We start from the raw sequence: 20505 nt of genomic DNA, 5'->3' as shown, positions 1-20505 counted from the left end.
CACATACTAAATAACAAAGTCATGAAAATAAATACCAGAGAAACCTCTGTATTCTGACATAAACAGATGACATCTACATGAACCCATCACTGACAGTCATTATGATGTCAATTGACAGACCTTTTTAACACAGTGTGAGTAATGCAACAATGAAATTGAATTTGTAAAAAAAAAAATTAAAAAAAGAAAGAAAGAAAGAAAAGAAAAAAAAGTGCAGGGAAGAGGCAATAAAAGAAATACAGTGACTGGAGCAAGGTGTATGGAATATAACGTGAAAATATTTAGTTCCTCTATCTTAATAACACAAATCCTGTTAAATTCAGTGATTCACATTTTGCATTTATTTATTTGTATTCTTTTCTTTTTTTTTTCTTTCTTTCTTTTTTTTTTTTGAGAGAAAGCATTCCCATTTCCGCACCCATTCCCAATAAAATAAAGTAAAATAAAATTCCATAAACAGAACGCTCTTTGCAATGTGAATGAACAAACATTGCATTATCAAATTCTGTTTATTTCTTCTTTTTTGAGAACACATGACAACTGTGGTGTAGGTAGTTGATATCATAACTTGGAGTGAAGTGGGTATAATCAGGGAGATATTATGATGTACACCAAATCAACAATGATAGTGTAATTATAATATGATATTGACAGAAACAACAACAGCAACAATAATAATCCTCATCATGATGATGACATCATTGTTGCTGTTGTTGTTACTATTACCATTAACATGATGATGAAGATGGTAACAATAATGAGAAAAAGGAGACTACTACTACTACTACTACTTCTAGATAGATAAAAGAAATAATGATAAAACTGAAAAATAAATGTGATGATAATAATAGTGATAATAATATATTGTACGTGAAGATCTCGTGTGGATTCAAAGCCCTTTAGCACCAGTTATTCACACCCATGCATACCTAATTCAGAGAGATAAGGGGCAAAACTTACACACACACAAAAACAACACAAAAACATTGAAATAAAAAGCTGGAGAAACTATAAGAAATTACACAAAAAATCATCAGTGATTCTGTTGTAAAACTGAGTCTGGGCTGAAATGACAGGAGAAAAAGGTTTCCGCTGGAGCCTGAACTTTGTTATGAAAAAGAAAAAAATCCACTGTGATTCTGTTATAATTCTGAGGACTGATACAATGAGAGGATTATTAAAAAAATGATTTAAAAAATAAAAATGTTTCCGCTGGGGCTCGAACCCAGGACCTTCCGCGTGTTAGGCGGATGTGATAACCACTACACTACGGAAACAACTGATAACTGGGAGTCGATTATATTTAGATATAAATCACGTTGTCATGTTCTGGAATCGCAGCAGTAAAATTGTTATTTGTTATTATAATTTTCATTTGTATTACTACTTCCCCCCCCTCCCATAAAGTCCTATAGGTACAGTCGGTAATATCCCCCTTTAGCATCTTAAATTATTGGAGATTCTTCCGGAACAGTTCGCTTTTCATCGAAACAATTTTCCGACAAGGTCACTAACGAACGAGGCAATGTATCCACAATTTCCCCCTCAAGACCGTAGACACTAGAATGAGATATTAGTGTCTATGCTCAAGACGGAATGAGCAGTGTTCATAAGGCGTGGGCGTTCACTCCGTCAGTCACAGAGGTGGGGGGGGGGGGAGAAAATAATGTGGATATTGCCACTGACGACAGGCCACCAGGAGACCTTGACAAATTTACCCAACCTTGGAGAAAGCCCCATGGTCGGGAAACGTTAATATTTGTGACTTGAGTCACTCCATTGGCAGTAGAAAAGAAATTGCATGCCTTAGACCCCTACAAAGCACAAGGACCAGACAAAATACCCTCAAGAATATTAAAGCAATTGAGCAGAGTGTTAGCTCTTCCTTTGAGTATGATTTATAACAAATCACTCGAATCTGCTTGTCCACCAAAAGATTGGAAAATGGCTAAAGGTAACAGCTATATATAAAAAAAAAAGGGTCAAAACATGAACCAGGAAACTACAGACCAGTGAGCTTGACTTGTTTTGTGTGTAAGATTTTGGAGTTCTTTATCAGGCATGCTATTAGTATCACACATGACAACAAACAATATGTATGCAGACTGTCAACTTGGTTTTAGACAGCCTGGAGAAGATCGTGTACAACACAATTCTTAGAAGTAATTGAAGATCTCACAAAACTGATAGATATGGGTAAACCTGTAGACATAATTTATTTAGACTTTAGAAAAGCATTTGACTCTGTACCACATCAAAGACTTTTATTAAAATTAGCTTCATGTGGTATTACTGGAAGCATACTGAACTGGACAGAAAACTTCTAGTTGTCAGAAAGAACACAGGTAGTTAGAATTGGAGAAAAAATGTCAACAAATGAAAATGTTGTTAGTGGTATACCACAAGGTAGCATACTTGACCCAGTGCTTTTACAATATACATAAATGTCCTTCCTGAAAGTATAGAAAGCAAATGCAAAATATTTGCTGATGATATTAAACTTTACGGCAATACACAAAATAATACTACACTGATGGAGTCTCCCGTCGGTCCGACGGATGAGTAGGCAGGCAGGCTTATCTGTCGGTGTGTGTCCTCAAACGGGAGAAGAGGCCGATTCTAGAAGCGCAGCACTTCCCACAGGTGTTGCAAAGGAAAACGTCTCCAGAAGTTGAGCCCTGCTTCCTTCGCTCACGCTTCTCCTTAATGGCCAGCGTTCTCTAGTTTTCAGTCTTTATGCCACGAGAGCACATCATCCTCCAGCGACAGCAGTCAAGGGCATCAGTTTCCCAGGAAGCCAACCAGATGATAGGAATAATTAAGAGAACATTTACCTATTTAGATAAAGATATATTTCTTAAACTGTATAAAGCATTAGTTACTGTAGATCACAAGTGAAATATCGTAATATTGTGTGGCACCCATACCTCAAGAGACAATCTATAGCTATAGAAAGGGTACAAAGAAGAGCAACTAAAATATTAAAAGAATGCAAATGTATGAGCTATCAACAGAGACTTATATACTTAAATCTGTATTCATTAAAGGGAAGAAGGCTAAGAGGGGATTTAATAGAAACATACAAAATGTTAAATTGCTATAATGAAGTCAATGTGAATAATATTTTTAGAATGTCAGATTATGAGAGTACAAGAAATTCAATGATGAAAATTTGTAAAGAGCACAGTAATACTAACCTAACGAAAAATTCATTAGCTAATAGAATTGCACAAATATGGAATGCACTACCAATCGAAACAAAGAGCACAGTAATACTAACCTAACGAAAAATTCATTAGCTAATAGAATTGCACAAATATGGAATGCACTACCAATCGAAACTAAACTTACACAAAATACTAATGTGTTCAAAAATCTCCTTGACATGAACATCAATTTAAAAGAAAAATTTACTGACTTTGATGAGTGATTTACAGGACATGTAAAAGAAAACATATGTATCCCACAAATAAAAGGAGACCGATATTGAAGGCGACATAAAAAAATTTAAAAAAAGGCCGTGAGGCCTAGGCAGTCAAATGTCACTCACTGCACCACCACCACCACCACTACTACTGGTGGTGGTGTGTCCATCGAGATCGATGATGACCATCGTTGTCATCCAGATGGGGGATGGGGGATGGGGGGAGGGTGGTGGTGGGGTGGGGGGAAGAATGCTCATGAATCTATCTGTGAGTGCGCAGATGGCTGAATAGTCCAATCTGCGCACGAAATGTCCGCTGACAGTTGGGGCAGACAAAGACAGGCATATCATTGTCAGGGAGCTTGTTTGCCCGTGACTTTCTGGCCTGCCTCTTCTGAACAGCTGCAGCAGTCCTGTTGGCCTCGCACAACCTGGCGCCTTTGTGCACAGCAGCGCGCCATTTGTCACGGTCCACTGCAGATTCCTCCCAGGAGTCAGGGTTGATATCAAACGCTTTCAGAGAGACTTTCAGAGTATCTCTGAAGCGCTTCTTCTGACCTCCGTGTGATCTCTTCCCTTGTTGCAGCTCGCCATAGAAGAGCCTTTTGGGCAGCCGATGGTCTGGCATGCGCGCCACGTGTCCAGCCCAGCGAAGCTGGGACTGCATCAGGATGGTGAAGATGCTGGGAAGGGTGGCTTTTGCGAGCACCTCTGTGTCAGGGGTCTTGTCTTGCCACTTGATGTTCAGTAGCTTCCTGAGGCATGTTGTGTGGAAATGGTTCAGCTTCTTGGCATGTCGTTGGTACACTGTCCAAGTTTCGCAGGCGTACAGTAGTGTGGGGAGAACTACTGCTCTGTAGACCTTTAGCTTGGTCTCAAGACTAATGCCTCTTCTGTTCCAGACATTTGCATTGAGTCTACCAAAAGCTGCGCTTGCTCTTGCAATCCTGACGTTCACTTCATCGTCGATTGTCACATTTCGTGACAGTGTGCTGCCAAGGTATGTGAACCGCTCCACCGCACTGAGTCTCTGACCGTTGACTGTGATGTTGGGCTCAACGTAGGGTTTCCCTGGGGCTGGCTGATGGAGAACTTCAGTTTTCCTCGTGCTGATGGTAAGGCCGAAGTTCCTGCTGGCAGTGGCAAACTTGTCGACGCTGAGTTGCATGTCAGCTTCAGATCCAGCTACTACTACTACCACTACTACTACTACAGTTCAGGCCTCTCTCTCTCTCTCTTGCTCTCTCTCCCAAGACTGCTTGGTGACGATCGCGGCGGGTGACTGATATGAGGAAGTTCTCGATCCAGCGATTCGTGCTTCCTCGAATGCCGTAGTGGTCCAGCTTGTGTGTGTGTGTGTGTGTGTGTGTGTGTGTGTGTGTGTGTGTGCTGTAATCCTTTTCGCGCGTGTGCACGAGTAAATTCGTTTGGCTTTCACAAATTTTGGACTTATTTCGGTAAAACGATTTATGTCTTTGCCTTTATCACAAAGGAGACAACTCTCTTGTACACTACACATGGTTGGTCTGTGACGGTGCGAAGCAGTTGTGTCCGAAAAGTTAAAACTAAAAGGATGCCGAAAATAAAGGTGTTGAGTCGGAATCCTGACGATTTCCTCCGTGAAACCAAACATGATATTCACAAAGGTGAGAAAATTTACCAACTCAATGACGGTTTTATCATTCCTACTCTAAAATATCGTTTGCCAGTCGACTGAGTGAATGAGTGGGAATGATCGAATATCACAATGATGTCAGAACTTGAAATTAGAAAGAAATTAGTTACCGAATAGTATTAAATTATATTAATCATAAAAAGGAAGAAGAAATTAGCAAAACATTATGGAATGGCGTCTTGACTGTCGATAATCTCCTATGTGAGGATTATAAATGTCCAACTCCAACCCATGGAATTTGAGTTTTAACCATTTCGGCATGTTCAACCTAAGAACTAAAAAGTAAAATGCATACAAAAAGCCCTTCAAAGTTAAATAGTTTATTTATTCTGTTGTTTCAAAAATTGATGCAACATGATTCAGCAGTCAGCTACTCAAATGGCGAGATTTAGTGCTTAGTTTCTCATCCAAAGGTCCAAGGTTTGTTGACCCTGGTTTGGTGAACCTGGCATTTTTTCAGATAAATAGATTGATTTTAATATATTTATGAATGTGTAGACCTAGTGCCTGAAATGCAGTTTAATGTATACATATATATATATATACATATATATATATATATTATTTATTATTTATTATTATTATTATATGTCTAATAGTAATAATATGCAAGCAAAAGATCTAGAACACAGGTTACTGATTAGGACTTTTATCCATGAAGTGAAAAATAAAACGTTTACACACACACACACACACACACACACATATATATATATATATATATATATATATATATATATATATATATATATACATCATAAGATGCCAGTTAATGATTATTTTCAAATTATACATATTATTGTTTTTATGTTGACATCACAGTGCCACGAAGCAGCAATGCTGCTGAGAATCCCTTCAAGGAGCAGGTGGAGTACACAAGGGCCTTGAATGCTGTGAAGCTGGAGAGAACTTTTGCCAAGCCGTTTCTGGGAGCGTTGGATGGACACAGGGATGGGGTGAACGTGTTGTGTAAACATCCCACCAGTCTGGCCCTGCTGCTGTCAGGTGCCTGTGATGGGGAGGTGAGTCCTTTTTTTTTCTTTTTTTTTTTTTTTTTTTAATCTTTTTTCCCCACAGAAGTTTAAACTAGTAGAATGTATAGTGTTTTTGTGTGTATCACTGTGCGTATGCGTGCATGTGTATAAAACATGTAGCTGGGTATATATATATATATATATATATATATATATATTACCATTATATGCTTCATGTTGGTCTTCAATCATTGATGCATATTATTTTACTATGTGCATACAAATTTGAAATGACCCATCAGTGTGGGAGCAAGTTGATCATTTGACTTACTAATTTTTAGGATAGTTGGTTATGCCAAAAGGGCTTTTAAAGGTTTCACTTTCGACTTTGAGTTTTGTTCTCCTGCAAAATAATCATGACTGCAGTTTTAAAGTTTGCAATCATTACTATTGTTTCTCTGCAGTTCATCGTCAAGCAGATAGGCACTGTAAAGATATCAACACACACACACACACACACTCTCTCTCTCTCTCTCTTCTCTCTCTCTCTCTCTCTCTCTCTCTTGCTCTCACTCACACTCACACACACATACATTTGTCATACACCACAACACACCCACCCCCCACACGCACACATATTTTTGGGGTGTAGGATGGCCGATGGGCTTGGAACACAGGCCCATTGATTTTTAAATTGTATCATTGATTTTCTGGTGAATTGATCCAATGACTAATTAATGAATTATGTCCTGAACCAAATTCAAACTCTGCTGTAGTATAAAAAAAAAAGGTAATAGTATTGGTAAGCACCATCCTTGGGTCACAGCTGACATCTTTGATCTGTACAACAAACGAAGAGAGTTGAAGATGAAGAACAAGATAGTTGAGGAACAGAGAGAAATGGAGAGAACTGCTTACCATGTCATCTTGGTCTTGCATCTGTGGGATAGATGAAGAATGAGTCCAAGGAGAAATCCAATCAATTAAACTTTTTCAGTGGAATAATCAGTATGACTTTTTTGAAGTTTACTACCCTTGCCAGATATATTTCAGTAACTTGAACAGTTGAAGCAATAGACTTGATCATTCCTTTCTGTCTTTTCAATTACCAACAATACTGCTACTGGAGAACCAGTAGAAAAACAGAATATCAATTATGGTCTTCAGGACCTGCAGTGCTTTTTCAGGAATTTCTTAACTGGTACTAAAATGTGGTTCTGTTTCATTTTGTGCATGCTTTTTTTTTCTTTCTTCTTTTTTTTTTTAAACTTCTTAGTCTTATTCAAATTTTACATTTTGTGATGACAGACATACATTGTTTGAATACATTTCATTGATGGTGATACTTAGTAAATAATCTAAACATGATAAAACATTTATTAAAGAAGGGGGGGGGGGAGAGTAACATATACTAACAACAGTGTAAAATTTGAAACAAAAATATATAAAATGCTTGCAGAACTAACACAAGAGTATTACAATTTTACATAAAAGAAACAACAACAACAATACCAGTATTACAATTTTACATAAAAGAAACAACAAAATAATGCTAGTAAAACTGGGAATGTTGCATACAAATTTAGAAAGTTTGAAATTGAAGAACGTTATGTTGTCATTCACAATTTATGCTTCAGTTTGTATGTTTGTGATGTGATATTTGTTTTGGACAAACTGCTATGATACTAGTGTCTTTGAAGTCTGAATGACTTGTCTATTCCAGATCATCAGTTGGAATGTCCCACACCAAAAGTTAGCATCTAAAGTGCAGGCACATGAAGGCATGGTGCAGGGAATGGCAGCTCACTGCAGTGGCCGCTACTTCTTTTCGGTGAGCACACACTTGTTCTGTTTTAATCTTGAAACTTATACAGTTTCAGGGATAGAAATTCCCAGAGATCTTTTTTTTTTTTTTTCTTTTTTTTAATGTGTCCTGGGGTTAAACAGATAGAAAAATCTACATGTCCCCTTAGTTTTCTACTTGCCCTCCCTTGCTCACCTTGGTTGAGCTAGTATTGCCTTAGCAGAAGAAAATATAAACTAAACAGAGCAAATTTAAAGTTAAAGTGGTAGAACATGCCTTGTGTCCATGAGACTGCATTCTGCTGAAGTTCCATTCTGATAAAAAAAAAAAAAAGAGAGTGGAGACATTGAAAGTGGTAACAGAGGAGGGAAGTGCATCAGTCTGCACTGAAGCTGACTCAGTAACCTTCTCACTGACACAGTAAAGAATTGGTTGCCCAGTGGATAAGTGGAGAGAGAGCAGTTTCACTTGTCTGCCAGGTTTAGTTTCAGTAAGTCCTGGACAGTTGGACTAGTACTGTAGTAGTATGAGTCCTGCAGTTTATGTGTGGTATGAGTCCTACAGTTTATGTGTGGTATGTGGTATGAGTCCTACAGTTTATGTGTGGTATGAGTCCTACGGTTTATGTGTGGTATGAGTCCTACGGTTTATGTGTCCTACGGTTTATGTGTGGTATGAGTCCTGCAGTTTATGTTTGGTATGAGTCCTATGGTTTATGTGTGGTGTGAGTCCTGCAGTTTATGTGTGGTATGAGTCCTACAGTTTATGTTTGGCATGAGTTATGAACCCTGTATCGTAGCCCACCTTCTACCAATCTTTCCCTGAGATTGTCATGATCATATTTAATTGTCATGATAATATTTAATTAATGCCTTGATCTTTGGAAGTGTCATGATGATATTTAATTGATGCCTGGATCTTTGGAAGCATTATGATGATATTTAATTAATGCCTTGATCTTTGGAAGGGTCATGATGATATTTAATTAAGGCTTGGATCTTTGGAAGCATCACGATGATATTTAATTAATGCCTTGATCTTTGGCTGCATCATATTTTCTGTCATATGTTTTGCTTTTGGAAAAGTGTACAGTCAGAGCTTTGCTTCCTGCTGACCTGAGCATCTTTTGTTGTTAGCTGTAGATCAGGCACCTGACTCTGGGCAGCTGGATACATTTTGTTTGCCCTTTGTGGTGGACTGCCAATGTGACACCAGTGTTGTTTATATATATATACCTTTTATCAGCAAACCTGGGGACAAATTCACATCTAGAAATGATAAAGCATTCTTCAAATGTTCAATTATTACATCTCTGTGTGTCACCAAGGTTGTTTGCTTGTTTACTAGGATGAATTGTTCTATTTTTAATCATACTGATTCAGTGTATGGTGTAGTGAAGAACTGTTGATCTCTAGCGTTTGTTGGATGGGTGTTGATGGGGTTGCCTGGTTGCACTTTTGTTACAGTGTGGAAGTGACAAAACCATCAAGCAGTGGTCAGTGGATGCAGAGGGGAAAATTGGGGCAGAGCCTGACAATACATTGCTGGCGAAGGTAACTCTTGTTACATTTCATTTGAATTTTGTTTTAGGTATGTGTCTATACATTTATGAGTTATTTTTTTGCTATCTGAATGTGGTTACTGAATTAGCGATACACCATGGTGAAATTCATAGTGTTTAGAGAGTGTCTCTGTGTGTGTGTGTGTGTGTGTGTGAGGCATCATAAATCTAAGCAGTCTACAAAAAGTCAAAGAACCCCCCCCGCTAATGTGTGTGTGTGTTTGTGAGGCATGATACACCTCCCATGTAAAGTCACAGAGCTCAACAGAAAGTGAAAGTAAAAAATCCAACAACAAAATGTAACAAAAACCAACAAACACTGATTTCAATGTTTCCAGTATCAGAACAACTCTCTCATAATAAGTCACTTTGTTCAAACAGACCTTTGTGCACAATCATCTGCCATGCATCTTCAGGGATTATTTGGATTTATCATTTTACTTAGAGAGTTGATTGGGCTAATGTTTGATCAAAGAAAAAAAAAGCCCAAATCATCTGCTTGATCAGACAAGAGTTTCAAGAATTTCTGCAATAGAGTTGAATGATACTGCTATTGCAAGCAGGTGGGGATGTAACAACTAAAGATGGACATGATTGATGACTGTGGCAGTGTATCTACACATCTCTGGACCATCACTGGAAGGATGACATGTTTGTGACCAGCGGGTCGAGGGTGGACGTGTGGGATGAGAGGCGTTCGGAACCTGTGCGCAGCTTTGCATGGGGTGTGGACAGCGTGCACCATGTCAAGTTCAACCCTGTGGAGGTAGAGCATTTCTTTCTCTTGTGTTGTTGTTTTTTTGTTGTTGTTTTTTCCAACATTTTGTCTCTTCTTCTTCATTTTTTCTGTTAATTATTATTTGTAATTTTTTTGTTGGTTCACATGTCAGTCTTGAAGGACTTGTGTCTCTGTTTTTTATAGAACATAATGCTAACAGATAAACATCCAGTTTCTTTTTTTCTTCTTCTTCTTCTCCTTCTTTTTTCTTACTGTTCCATTTTCCAATATTTTTTTCTCACAATGACCTCAGCTGTCTTTAGGAATCCTGCTGCTATAATGCTACTTACTTACTACCTTGTTGCAGACCTACCTATTGGGAGGCGCTGCCCACGACCGCAGCATTCTGCTGTACGACATGAGGGGTTCTGCCCCACTGAGAAAGGTGAGTGCAGGAAGAACGCAGGGATCTGGGGCCAGTTCATGGGGAAGGCATAAACAGAAATGCCAAGGCTAAAGGTGTTGTCAAAAGCTGGAGTTCTTGGAGTCCGAGTCTAAACCCAGGCTGAAAGATCCAAAATTTAGTCCAGCAATTTCACTGGACTATTCTACCTGTGTCCAAACTTTCTGACAGAAAAATGGCTTGTTTGTTTTTGTTCAGCACTGCAGTCAACAAAAAAGAATATTTTGCAAATGAATGCACCCACTAGAATGTAAACGATGATAGCCTAAGTTCTGAAGAAAAAAAATCTGTTTCACTCAGGTGATTTAAAGTTTGACAAATTCATTTAGAAGCGAAGTCTAGAATGTAAAGGCCAGGCAGGGTGCTTTGCCTCCTGTATTACAAGAGCTGCTGATGCTATGAGTCTGTCATTGCTGTTTTTCAAAACATTTTGGCGATTTGGTTGGTGTTATCAACTAAATGCATGTCACAAGATCGCAACTGTTAGTGATGCCCTCCAGACACAACTAAACAAGTGGATCTCATGTTTAGTTTAGTTTACTTTAGTTGGGATGGAACCGGTGTTGAGAGCAGGTCAGACCCATCATTTTTTTAAATGAGTTTTGTGTGATTTTCTTTGTTTTTGCAGATTAGATTGGTGCATGCTTTTGGTTACTCCTTTCCTTGTCTGATTATCATCTTGCTTTAGAACAGTTTGTGACTGTGTGACAGGTGATTATGAAACTGCGTACCAATGCGCTGTCGTGGAACCCCATGGAAGCTTTCACACTGACATCAGCAAATGAAGATGGAAAGTGAGTTGTACTTTTCTTTGTCCAATAGGGGGGTTGAGGGGAGAAGGACCCATTTATTAACTTTGTGTGTGTGTGTGTGTGTGCAAAAGATACGGCTCTGTGTGTATGGATGGAAGATTCAGCATTCCTAAAAGCTCAGTGTACATGAAATGGGAAGAGAGTAAAGAGGTTGCATAGGTTGGTCCTTTGACAAGAATCTACTGGACATAGATTCGAGTTCATTTTATTGTGGTGTATTACTCTTTGTTACAACACATTTCTCTGTATGAAATTGGAGCTGCTTTTCTCAGAGACGGCATGTTGTGCTACAGTGCAGCGCCACCCATGTTGTTTTTTTCTGGCTGCAAGTATATTTGTTTTTCCTAGTATCAAAGTGGATTTTTTCAACATGATTTTGCTAGGGACAACCGTTTTGTGTCCATGGGATCTGTTTAGTGTGCAAAGTGCAAGCTACACACAAGACCTTTGTTTATCATCTCATCTGGATGTCTAGCGTCCAGACCACCACTCAGGGTGTTATGGAGGGGAGAAAATACTGGTGAGTGTGGGATTCGATCCCTTGTGATCAGATTCTTACCCCTGCCAGGCAGACATGCTGCCGCTAGGCCACGACTCCATCCATGAGGTCAAGAGCCAGCTGGCATAGGACCTTACTTTTTTTTCTTTTCTTTTTTTTTTAAACAGCCCTGCTTCATTGCGCAAGATCAAATGTGTACATTAGATATTAAATATGTGATTTCAGAATGATTAATGAATTTGAAAGGAAGCAGGATTTCTGTGGCTCTTGTACACAGTAACAATCTTCATACCATTTCTCTCTCTCCTTTTAAATTTTTTTTTTTATACCATGTGAATGAAGGTTGTTACAGACAGTAACTTCATATTCATATGTGTCACAAATTCAGGAATAAGTTTGTTTGTATGTGTGCGTTTGCTTTTGTGAACAAGGCCAGACTACGGTATAAATGACATGCTGTTTCTTTTCCATGTGTTGTTTAATCTTTGTGTATGTCAGCTGTGAGGTCATGGCTTGGAGATTTTAGAATGATAGATTTGAATCATTTGCGCCATTGGTTGCCATGAAAGCAAAACCAAAATGACTGCCAGTGATTACAGGACCAGTATCAGATACTTTGCAGTGGCCAATTTTAGCTGTCATCACAATAGAATTGGGAGATGTTTGGTTTGGATTTTGTTTAGTTATATATGTCAGACCTGATATTGCTGGAATTGAGAGTGGAACGTATGATGTTTATTTTACTTGCAGTCCTTTCACCTGTCCTGCTTACTTTGTAATGACATATAGAGTAAGTTCAGTTTCATTTACGAATAAATTGTGCAGCATTTACTTGATATAGATGAGGGGTGTCATGTGAATGTGGAATTTAGAAGAATAGGTTTCTTTTTCTTTTTTTTCTTTTTTCTTTTTTTTAAATTTCATTTAACAAGATTTACATGATCTGTATACATACGAAAGGTTAATAATGTTTCTATACTAAGGTGTTTGTAGATGCAAATGGTGACAAGGTGTTAAAAATAGTTTAATTCATATTCTTTAAACTGTCTTTCTGATTTTAGTCATCTTCACCTGAATACGGTTCTGACAACAATAAAGCAAAGAGCTCTGGAACTTTAAGTCAAATGAATCCATGTCAAAAATTGAAATTCTCTGAAAACCTCAGATTGGAACTGACAATTTTAACCAAAGTTTTTTCAGAGCCTTGAGTAGCGTTAAGTTCCATATGTGGTGTGCAGTGTACCTTTCACATACATGTGATGTAGGAGACCGTATGTAATGCGTTGGTGTTTGTTTTCCTTTTCAGTTTGTACACATTTGACATGCGCAAGCTGAGTATGCCCCTTAACATGCACAGAGACCACACAGCTGCCGGTAAGAATGTATGCATGCACTTGTACTTGCTGTGTGTGTGTGTGTGTGTGTGTGCTTCAGTGTGACATCTTTTCAAATGACATGAGAAGGATGTTGTGTGTTTGTGTGTGTATGTATGTCATTCATTGACTTATATTAGAAATTCTTATATCAAAAATTGATTATCACTAAAGCAAGTGGGAACATTCGCTGAAAATTAAGTTTATAAACAATAACATAATGCTAAACCAGCAAAAGTACAAAAAAGAACCCAGAGGGCTGAACGTCAAAGTGTGTGTTTGTATATATGTGTGTGTGTGTTATGACTGTTTGTGTTACTGCCAGTTGAAACAGATCATCGTTTTATTTTTCTTGGAGAAGACAGATTTGGAACAAGCAGTGACTTTTCTTCGGTGGTTAATGAATTCCATTTCATTATGGAATGTCCTGCATAGCTTGATTTCCATGTTAGTGTTTGTCTAACTAATCTCGCACTGCAAGTAATATATAATTAAAGATCAGCATGAGCTATATCTGACTTCCTGTCATTCACACACAGAAGTGTATCCTCGCATTACTGTATCAAAAGTGTTGCCCAAGCACATCTGATTTATTCTTTGCTTTTATGATCGGTTGTGGAGTTTTGATGATTTTCGTGTATGTGTGTGTGTGCAAGATATGTGTGTGTTGTGAAGAACACTAAAAGTGTTAAAAACAAATGTTTATATACATTGTCAGGAATGCTGGTCCCATAAGTGGACATTGGGGTTAGCTCAGCAGGTGATGTGACGCATTATTTTCGATGTCAAGTAATTTAATGCATCATTTGGCACGAGTGTTATATGGAGTGGAGGTACGTGTGTGCTAAATGGGGTGGAGATACAAATGTGAAATGGAATGGAGATAGAAATAAATAGGAATTTGAATGTCACGTTTACTTTTGCTTTCCGTTTTTTCTTGTTGACACTCTGAGAGAGGAGTGCATACATTACATAAGTTTTCATTGTTGAAGTCATTGTCATTGTACTGTGTGGTCTGTTTTCAGTGATGGACGTGGACTACAGTCCCACTGGTCGTGAATTTGTGTCAGCTGGCTATGACAAAGTCATCAGGATTTTCCCCGTGGACAAAGGCCACAGCAGGTGAGGACACTGGCGCAGACAAACATTTAAAGTCCTGGAATTCATTCTCAGTGTGTGTGTAGGTGTGTGTGTGTATGTGTGTGCAGTGACTCAGGGATCACTTACAAATAGATGAATGAATGAAATTGTCTGGATGCATATTTTCATGTGTGAAAATCATACGGGCGTAATACTAGGTAGGAAAGTTCCATATTTGCTTGTCGCCATGTACCTCGGTTTGATTAAGTTGTAAAGCAGTAAGTGGCAGTTATTGATGTTATATGTCATTGATTACATAACCCTAACCCCCCCCTAGACCTTCTGTGATGGTATGAATACTAGTCTTTCAGATAGGACAGCAAACCAGATTCCCGTTTGCAGCATGCTTTGATGCATGCAAGCAATGGAACTCACAGCAATATGGGTTGTCCATTGCAAAATTCTACAGAAGAATGCACTTTAATAGGGAAGCAGAGATATATATATATATATATAATACAATGAGGAAAGCACCAACAAATTTGGCATGAAATTATGGAAATCTGTTATGACTGAAGAGTGATTTATACAATACTGCGGTCTGTGTCTGTGTGGATAGAGCTGGGAGAAATTGCATCTCGGATGAGACAGTCAACCAAGGTCCTGTGTAAAGCATGCACTTAGCGCACGTAAAAGAACCCATGGCAACAAAAAGGTTGTCCTTGGCAAAATTCTGCAGAAAAATCCACTTCAGTAGTAAAACAAATATACTTGCACACACACGACAAGGCGATGCTGCATTGAGGTGACATGCTGTCCCTGTGGAAAGCAGCCAAAATTTCACACAGAGAAGTCTGTTGTGATAAAAAGTAACGCAACACAACACAGTACAATACAATGTCCATTCCTGAATTTCACATAGAGAAGTCTGTTGTGACAAAAAGTAACACAACACAGTACAATACAATGTCCATTCCTGAATGTATTTTGATGGGTGCAACAGCCGAGTGGTTAAAGCTTTGGACTTTTATTCTGAAGGTCCAGGGTTTGAATCCTGGTCACAGCGTCCAGTGGGCAAAGGGTGGAGATTTTTCTAATCTTCCAGGTCAACAGATGTGCAGACCTGCTAGTGCCTGAACCCTCATTGTGTGTGTATGCATGCAGAAGAACAAATATGCATGTGGTTTGTGTCAGTGTTCAGTGGTTTAAGAGGTAACAAGAACATACCCAACAAACAACCCCCCCACTCCCCCCAAAAAAACACACACAAAAATGGAGCATGACTGCCATGCTGGCAGGGATAAAAATAGTCATACACATAAAAGCCCACTTGTATATATATATATGTATGAGTAAATGTGAGAGTCACAGCCCACAAACAAAGAAGAAGATCAATTACACACACTCATGTTCATGCATAAATACACATATGTACATACATGTTAATTATTGTGCTTTATGATAGTGGAATAAGTGAGAAAGGAACAGTTTATGCAAACACTGAGGAATTCACACTAGGTCAAGAAAAACCCAGACGCTACTGTAACATATTAAACACTAAAGTTTCCCAAATAATGTCCATTCATAGTAAAACAGACATACTTTGGAACTCAGGTGGATTTTTTGTGTGGGTTTTGTTGTTGTTGTTTTAATTGTTTTGTTGTTGTAAAAAAAAAAGATTAAAAAAAAAAAAGAAGATTTTCCCTTTGTTGCTGGTCAGGGAGGTGTGGTTGTGTATATGAAATAACGTAGGAGTCACAGCCCCATACAGAGAAGAAGAATGTATCTCCTTTGTTGTCACTCCTCAGGGAGGTGTACCACACCAAGCGAATGCAGCGAGTGGGGTCAGTGGTGTGGTCCAGGGACTCCAAGTACATCTTCAGCGCTTCAGATGAAATGAACATCCGTGTGTGGAAATCAGTGGCATGGGAAGCCCTGGGGAAAGTGAGTGCTGACGTTGCAGTGTGTGTGTGGTGTATGTGTGTGTGTGTGTGTGTGTGTCTGTCTCTTTTTCAATGTTCAGAATCTGTGTATGTAGGGGAGGGTGAAGTGAGGGTGAGTTGGGGGTTGCATCTGGCCAGACTGTGATTGTCTGAAATCTTTCTGGTACTAGACAGTTTGTTTGTTGTCAGCGATTAATCTTCTTTATTGACGGAGACAGAAAGTTCAGGTATCAAAAGTTATCCGTCAGCTTTACAGGTGTTGTTGGTGTTGTTCATTCGCCACTGTATTCTGTCCATGGAGCAGATCTGTCTAACTCAATGACCTGTGTATTGAACCCAGAGTGTTTATGTGGGTGTTGAATTGTCTTTTGTTGTTGTTTGTTCATATCAGACCCGTACGAAAATGTTGATCCCTTGTCTGTCGTGTCTGCATAGCCATGTGTCGTAGAGTGCGTGCACAGCCGGTTTTGACTAGATCACGCCCCATAGAGAGGCCACTGTGGCGCCATCTTCGGTGATCTCCTGTTCTGGTAACGGTTTACAGTTGGCCGGGTTTTCTCTTGAGAGTTTTCCTTCTCTTGGAAGGACTGCCTGCTGAGGCTAACGGACTCCATCTGCCCGGGTTTGAAATCAGAATTGTCCTTCTCCTAGACTATGTGGGTCCACGGCACCTTGTTCCATATCATTTGGTGCAACCCCCAAAGGGAGGGCTCCCCCATCCGCCACCTGGGGGACACGCCCCTACGCCGTATAGTCCCAGCGCGAGGCGTTGTCTGTCATTTCCTGTAGTTAGAGATGTGTGTGTTGTGTTGTTTTTGTGCTCATGGATGTGATTCTGGTTTTGGGACAAATTTCTGCACACATGATATCTTGGACTGCTCATTTAGGCCACCCATCTTATTCATGAACAGACATGAATGAAATAAGGCCGCATTTCTGTCAGACTATTCTTGAACTGAAATTTCAGTGCAGAAGCTAAGAAAGAACAAGCTTTCAGTTCTTGATGAAACAGCCTGTATTTATTTTATCTTGAAGTTCTGTATTAAAAACAAAACGGAGAAAATACAAAGCACAAATTGATTAACTTTATAAAACAAAACAAAGAATATATAGACATATACACATATACAGAGTGAATGAATGATAATATGTATATATATTGATTTAATCTTTCTTTTGTTCTATAGTTGGGGCAAGTAATAAGGTCAGGTAACCCACATAACTGACAGGGCAGTAAGGGCAGGTAAGAAAGAAGAGTATGACGTGACTCCTCTTGCTTTCAGCTGGCGCCTCGGGAGAAGGCAGCAATAAACTATGCCAACGCCCTCAAAGAGAGGTACGGGTCATTCAAGCAAGTGAGGAGAATCCAGAGAAACAGGCACGTACCGAAACACATCTACAATGAAATGAAGCAGCAAAGGGAGTCCAGAGAAGCAGCAACTCGAAGGTACGTGTCTCTTCTCTGTCTGTCTGTTGTGTTGGTGCCATACTTTTCTTCTTCTTTTTTTCTTTTTTTTTTTTTTTTTTCTCTCTTTTCGTTTACTTCTTGTTTCTCAAGTTGTGTCCTCTGTTGGGAATGAGGTATTCTCTGTGTGTTTGGTTGGTTGGTGGTGGTGGGTTTTTTTTGTATCCCAGAGCTTAGGACATTTTGTTTTCAATATTTCCATGATCATGATGATGGGAATGACGAAGATGCTGCTATGTGAGTCTTTTTTTTTTAGTTTATTGACTACTGGACAAGGCTATTGCCCTCTTATAATGTATATATATATATATATCCAGGCTGAGAGATATAGACATCTGCAGTGTCTGTCAGGAAGTTTGAGCAAAACTCCCAAAAACGCATCCATGAAGTGGATGACCCTCAGCCGTGTGGTCCGACACTTTCCCTTTTAGCTCATAGCACACTCAGCTCTTGGTAGGAGCAGGCCACAGGCTGGGAAACACACTTCTGACGGGGCTTTAAACCATGTTCTCCCAGTCATCAGTCTGTGGTGCTAACCACTTTGCCACAGTGGCTGGTGTCTTTCTGTTCATCCATCTCTCCTCCATTCCCCACCATCCTTCCCTTCTTACAGTTGATGATAAAAGGGGAATCTTGGAATTCACACAGACTGTAGAAATCTATTTCCTGATAGTGATAATATGTCTAGTTATACTTTGGTTTCCCGTTCATGTGTGTTAATAATACTTTTGTTTCCTTTAGGTATGTTTTGAAATATAAGATTGTTCTTTTTGTATTGTTCAGATGTTTAGATATGTGTGGTGTTGGTTATATTTTCTGTATTGTTCAAATAGCTTTTTTTTTCTTTGTTTTTTTTTGGGGGGGTTTAAAGAGCTAGTACTCACAACAGACTCTGCAGAAACGTTTTTTTTTTTTGTTTTTTTTTTTTTTAAATGTGTATTTACAGTTATATTTTCTGCCTTGTTCAGATAGTTAAACACACAAGCAGAAGTGAAAACTCCTGACATACTCTGTACTAGTCTGTTTCCGACAAATATTAAATTCACTCAGCATTATCCTAGATATAAAAAAGAATACTATAAAAAGCAACTACATTTGGGTTTTTTTGTTGATTCCAGGGAGGAGAGAAAGCGTGCCCACTCCAAAGCTGGCAGTGTTCCTTTCGTAAGTGTGAGGAAGAAGCAGATGGTCGGCGAGGTGGAATAGTCTGTTTGGGAGATGTGCAGTTGTCAGACTCTGCAGTTTGGGAGATGTGTGGTTGTTAGACTCTGCTGTAATTGAGAGATGTGCAGTTGTCAGACTCTGCTGTGTGGGAGATGTGTGGTGGTCAGACTCTGCAGTTTGGGAGATGTGTGGTTGTTAGACTCTGCTGTAATTGGGAGATGTGCAGTTGTCAGACTCTGCAGTTTGGGAGATGTGTGGTGGTCAGACTCTGCAGTTTGGGAGATGTGTGGTTGTTAGACTCTGCTGTAATTGGGAGATGTGCAGTTGTCAGACTCTGCTGTGTGGTGGTCAGACTGCAGTTTGGAACATGTGCGGTTGTTAGACTCTGCAGTTTGGGAGATGTGCGGTGACTCTACAGTTGGGGAGATGTGTGGGTGTCTGACTCAGCAGTTTGGAACACGTGTGGTTGTTAGACTCTGCAGTAATTGGGAGATGTGCAGTTTGTCAAATTCAGTTGTCTGGGAGATGTGCAGTCATCAGTTTTCAATGTCTTCTTGTGGCTGTGGACAAGATGGTTTGGAGGACAACTGCAAAAAACGAACTGAAAAGATCTTTATCTCTCTGTGACTGTTCAATAACCATCTGGTTGACTTGTACTGTTCTGTATGTGTGTGTGTGTTTATGTGTATGTATGTCCGTGCGTGACTGGGTATGTATTATATGTACACAATTGATTATGTCTAGTATATGAATATGCATATAATTATTACTGTTTGTGACCAGGATGACAAAAATAAATGATTCCTGTAGAGGGTACATGTTTCTTTTTGTGTGTGAGCATGTGTATGAGTCAGTCTGTCTGTGAGACTCACTGTTGATTTGCTTCTTTTCCCACCCTGTCCTGACACTTGCTGCTCTGTTGTGGTCTTTTTGTTCTCAGTTGAAAGAAAGGAGGATGAACACACATTTGGATAATGCAACACACACACACACATGGGCGCGGGCGCGCGCACACATCCATGTGCACACACCACACACAGACATGCATGCACTCATGCGTGTGCGCATGAACACACACACACACACACACACTCCCAGAAATATACATATTGGATCTGTCAAAACTGACGAAACATGAATAAGACATTCACACTGCCTTTAAAATGAATTGATGTAATTTTACCTGTTCTTGATCAAATCAGTGGGAATGGGGTTTTTTAGCGTTTCTGTGGAACTGTCCTCTGTGTCACTGACCAAACAACATGCCTGTAAAATGCATCAGCTGAATGATGTTTTAGTACTTTGTTATTAGCTATCAGTATCACTACCTATTATCTGTAATATTTTGTTGATAACACATCAGCTGAACAATGTTAGTACTTATGGATAATGTATTAGGAAAGTGGATCACTCCCATGAGTGTTTAGCTGGGGAATACAAACAACAATGAATGATTAAATTAAATCGGGCCGGGGGTCCCTTCAACAGCACACAAAAAGCATGCACCATGAATAGACCTTTTATTTTTTCTTTATTTTTTTCTCTTTTTT

General features: G+C 39.2%; 1 protein-coding gene and 1 non-coding gene across 2 annotated transcripts; one reads left to right on the top strand and one right to left on the bottom strand.

Moving 5' to 3' along the window:
• Positions 1–1204: 1204 nt before the first annotated feature.
• Positions 1205–1277, bottom strand: Trnav-aac (transfer RNA valine (anticodon AAC)). The gene has a single exon. It is a non-coding gene; the product is annotated as a tRNA-Val (tRNA).
• Positions 1278–4895: 3618 nt separating this feature from the next.
• On the top strand, positions 4896–19771 carry LOC143295188 (DDB1- and CUL4-associated factor 13-like). The gene is made up of 12 exons (XM_076606760.1): positions 4896–5070; positions 5922–6121; positions 7797–7904; positions 9344–9430; positions 10049–10204; positions 10524–10601; positions 11331–11413; positions 13237–13304; positions 14329–14425; positions 16192–16327; positions 17610–17773; positions 18910–19771. Exons 1-12 carry the CDS (start codon positions 4998–5000, stop codon positions 18995–18997), a joined length of 1338 nt encoding a protein of 445 aa, XP_076462875.1. The 5' UTR covers positions 4896–4997; the 3' UTR covers positions 18998–19771.
• The last annotated feature ends 734 nt before the right edge of the window (positions 19772–20505 follow it).

Source organism: Babylonia areolata, chromosome 20 (genome assembly GCF_041734735.1).
Source record: "Babylonia areolata isolate BAREFJ2019XMU chromosome 20, ASM4173473v1, whole genome shotgun sequence".
NCBI classification, from domain to species: domain Eukaryota; kingdom Metazoa; phylum Mollusca; class Gastropoda; order Neogastropoda; family Buccinidae; genus Babylonia; species Babylonia areolata.
This window is presented reverse-complemented; position numbering and strand designations above follow the sequence as displayed.

What these genes read in the sequence shown, in the direction of transcription:
- LOC143295188 (XM_076606760.1), top strand. Translation starts at nt 4,998, where the DNA reads ATGCCGAAAATAAAGGTGTTGAGTCGGAATCCTGACGATTTCCTCCGT. An exon ending in GTGGACAAAGGCCACAGCAG is followed by an intron (nt 14,426 to 16,191) that starts GTGAGGACACTG and finishes GTCACTCCTCAG; the next exon opens with GGAGGTGTACCACACCAAGC. An exon ending in AGAGAAGCAGCAACTCGAAG is followed by an intron (nt 17,774 to 18,909) that starts GTACGTGTCTCT and finishes TGTTGATTCCAG; the next exon opens with GGAGGAGAGAAAGCGTGCCC.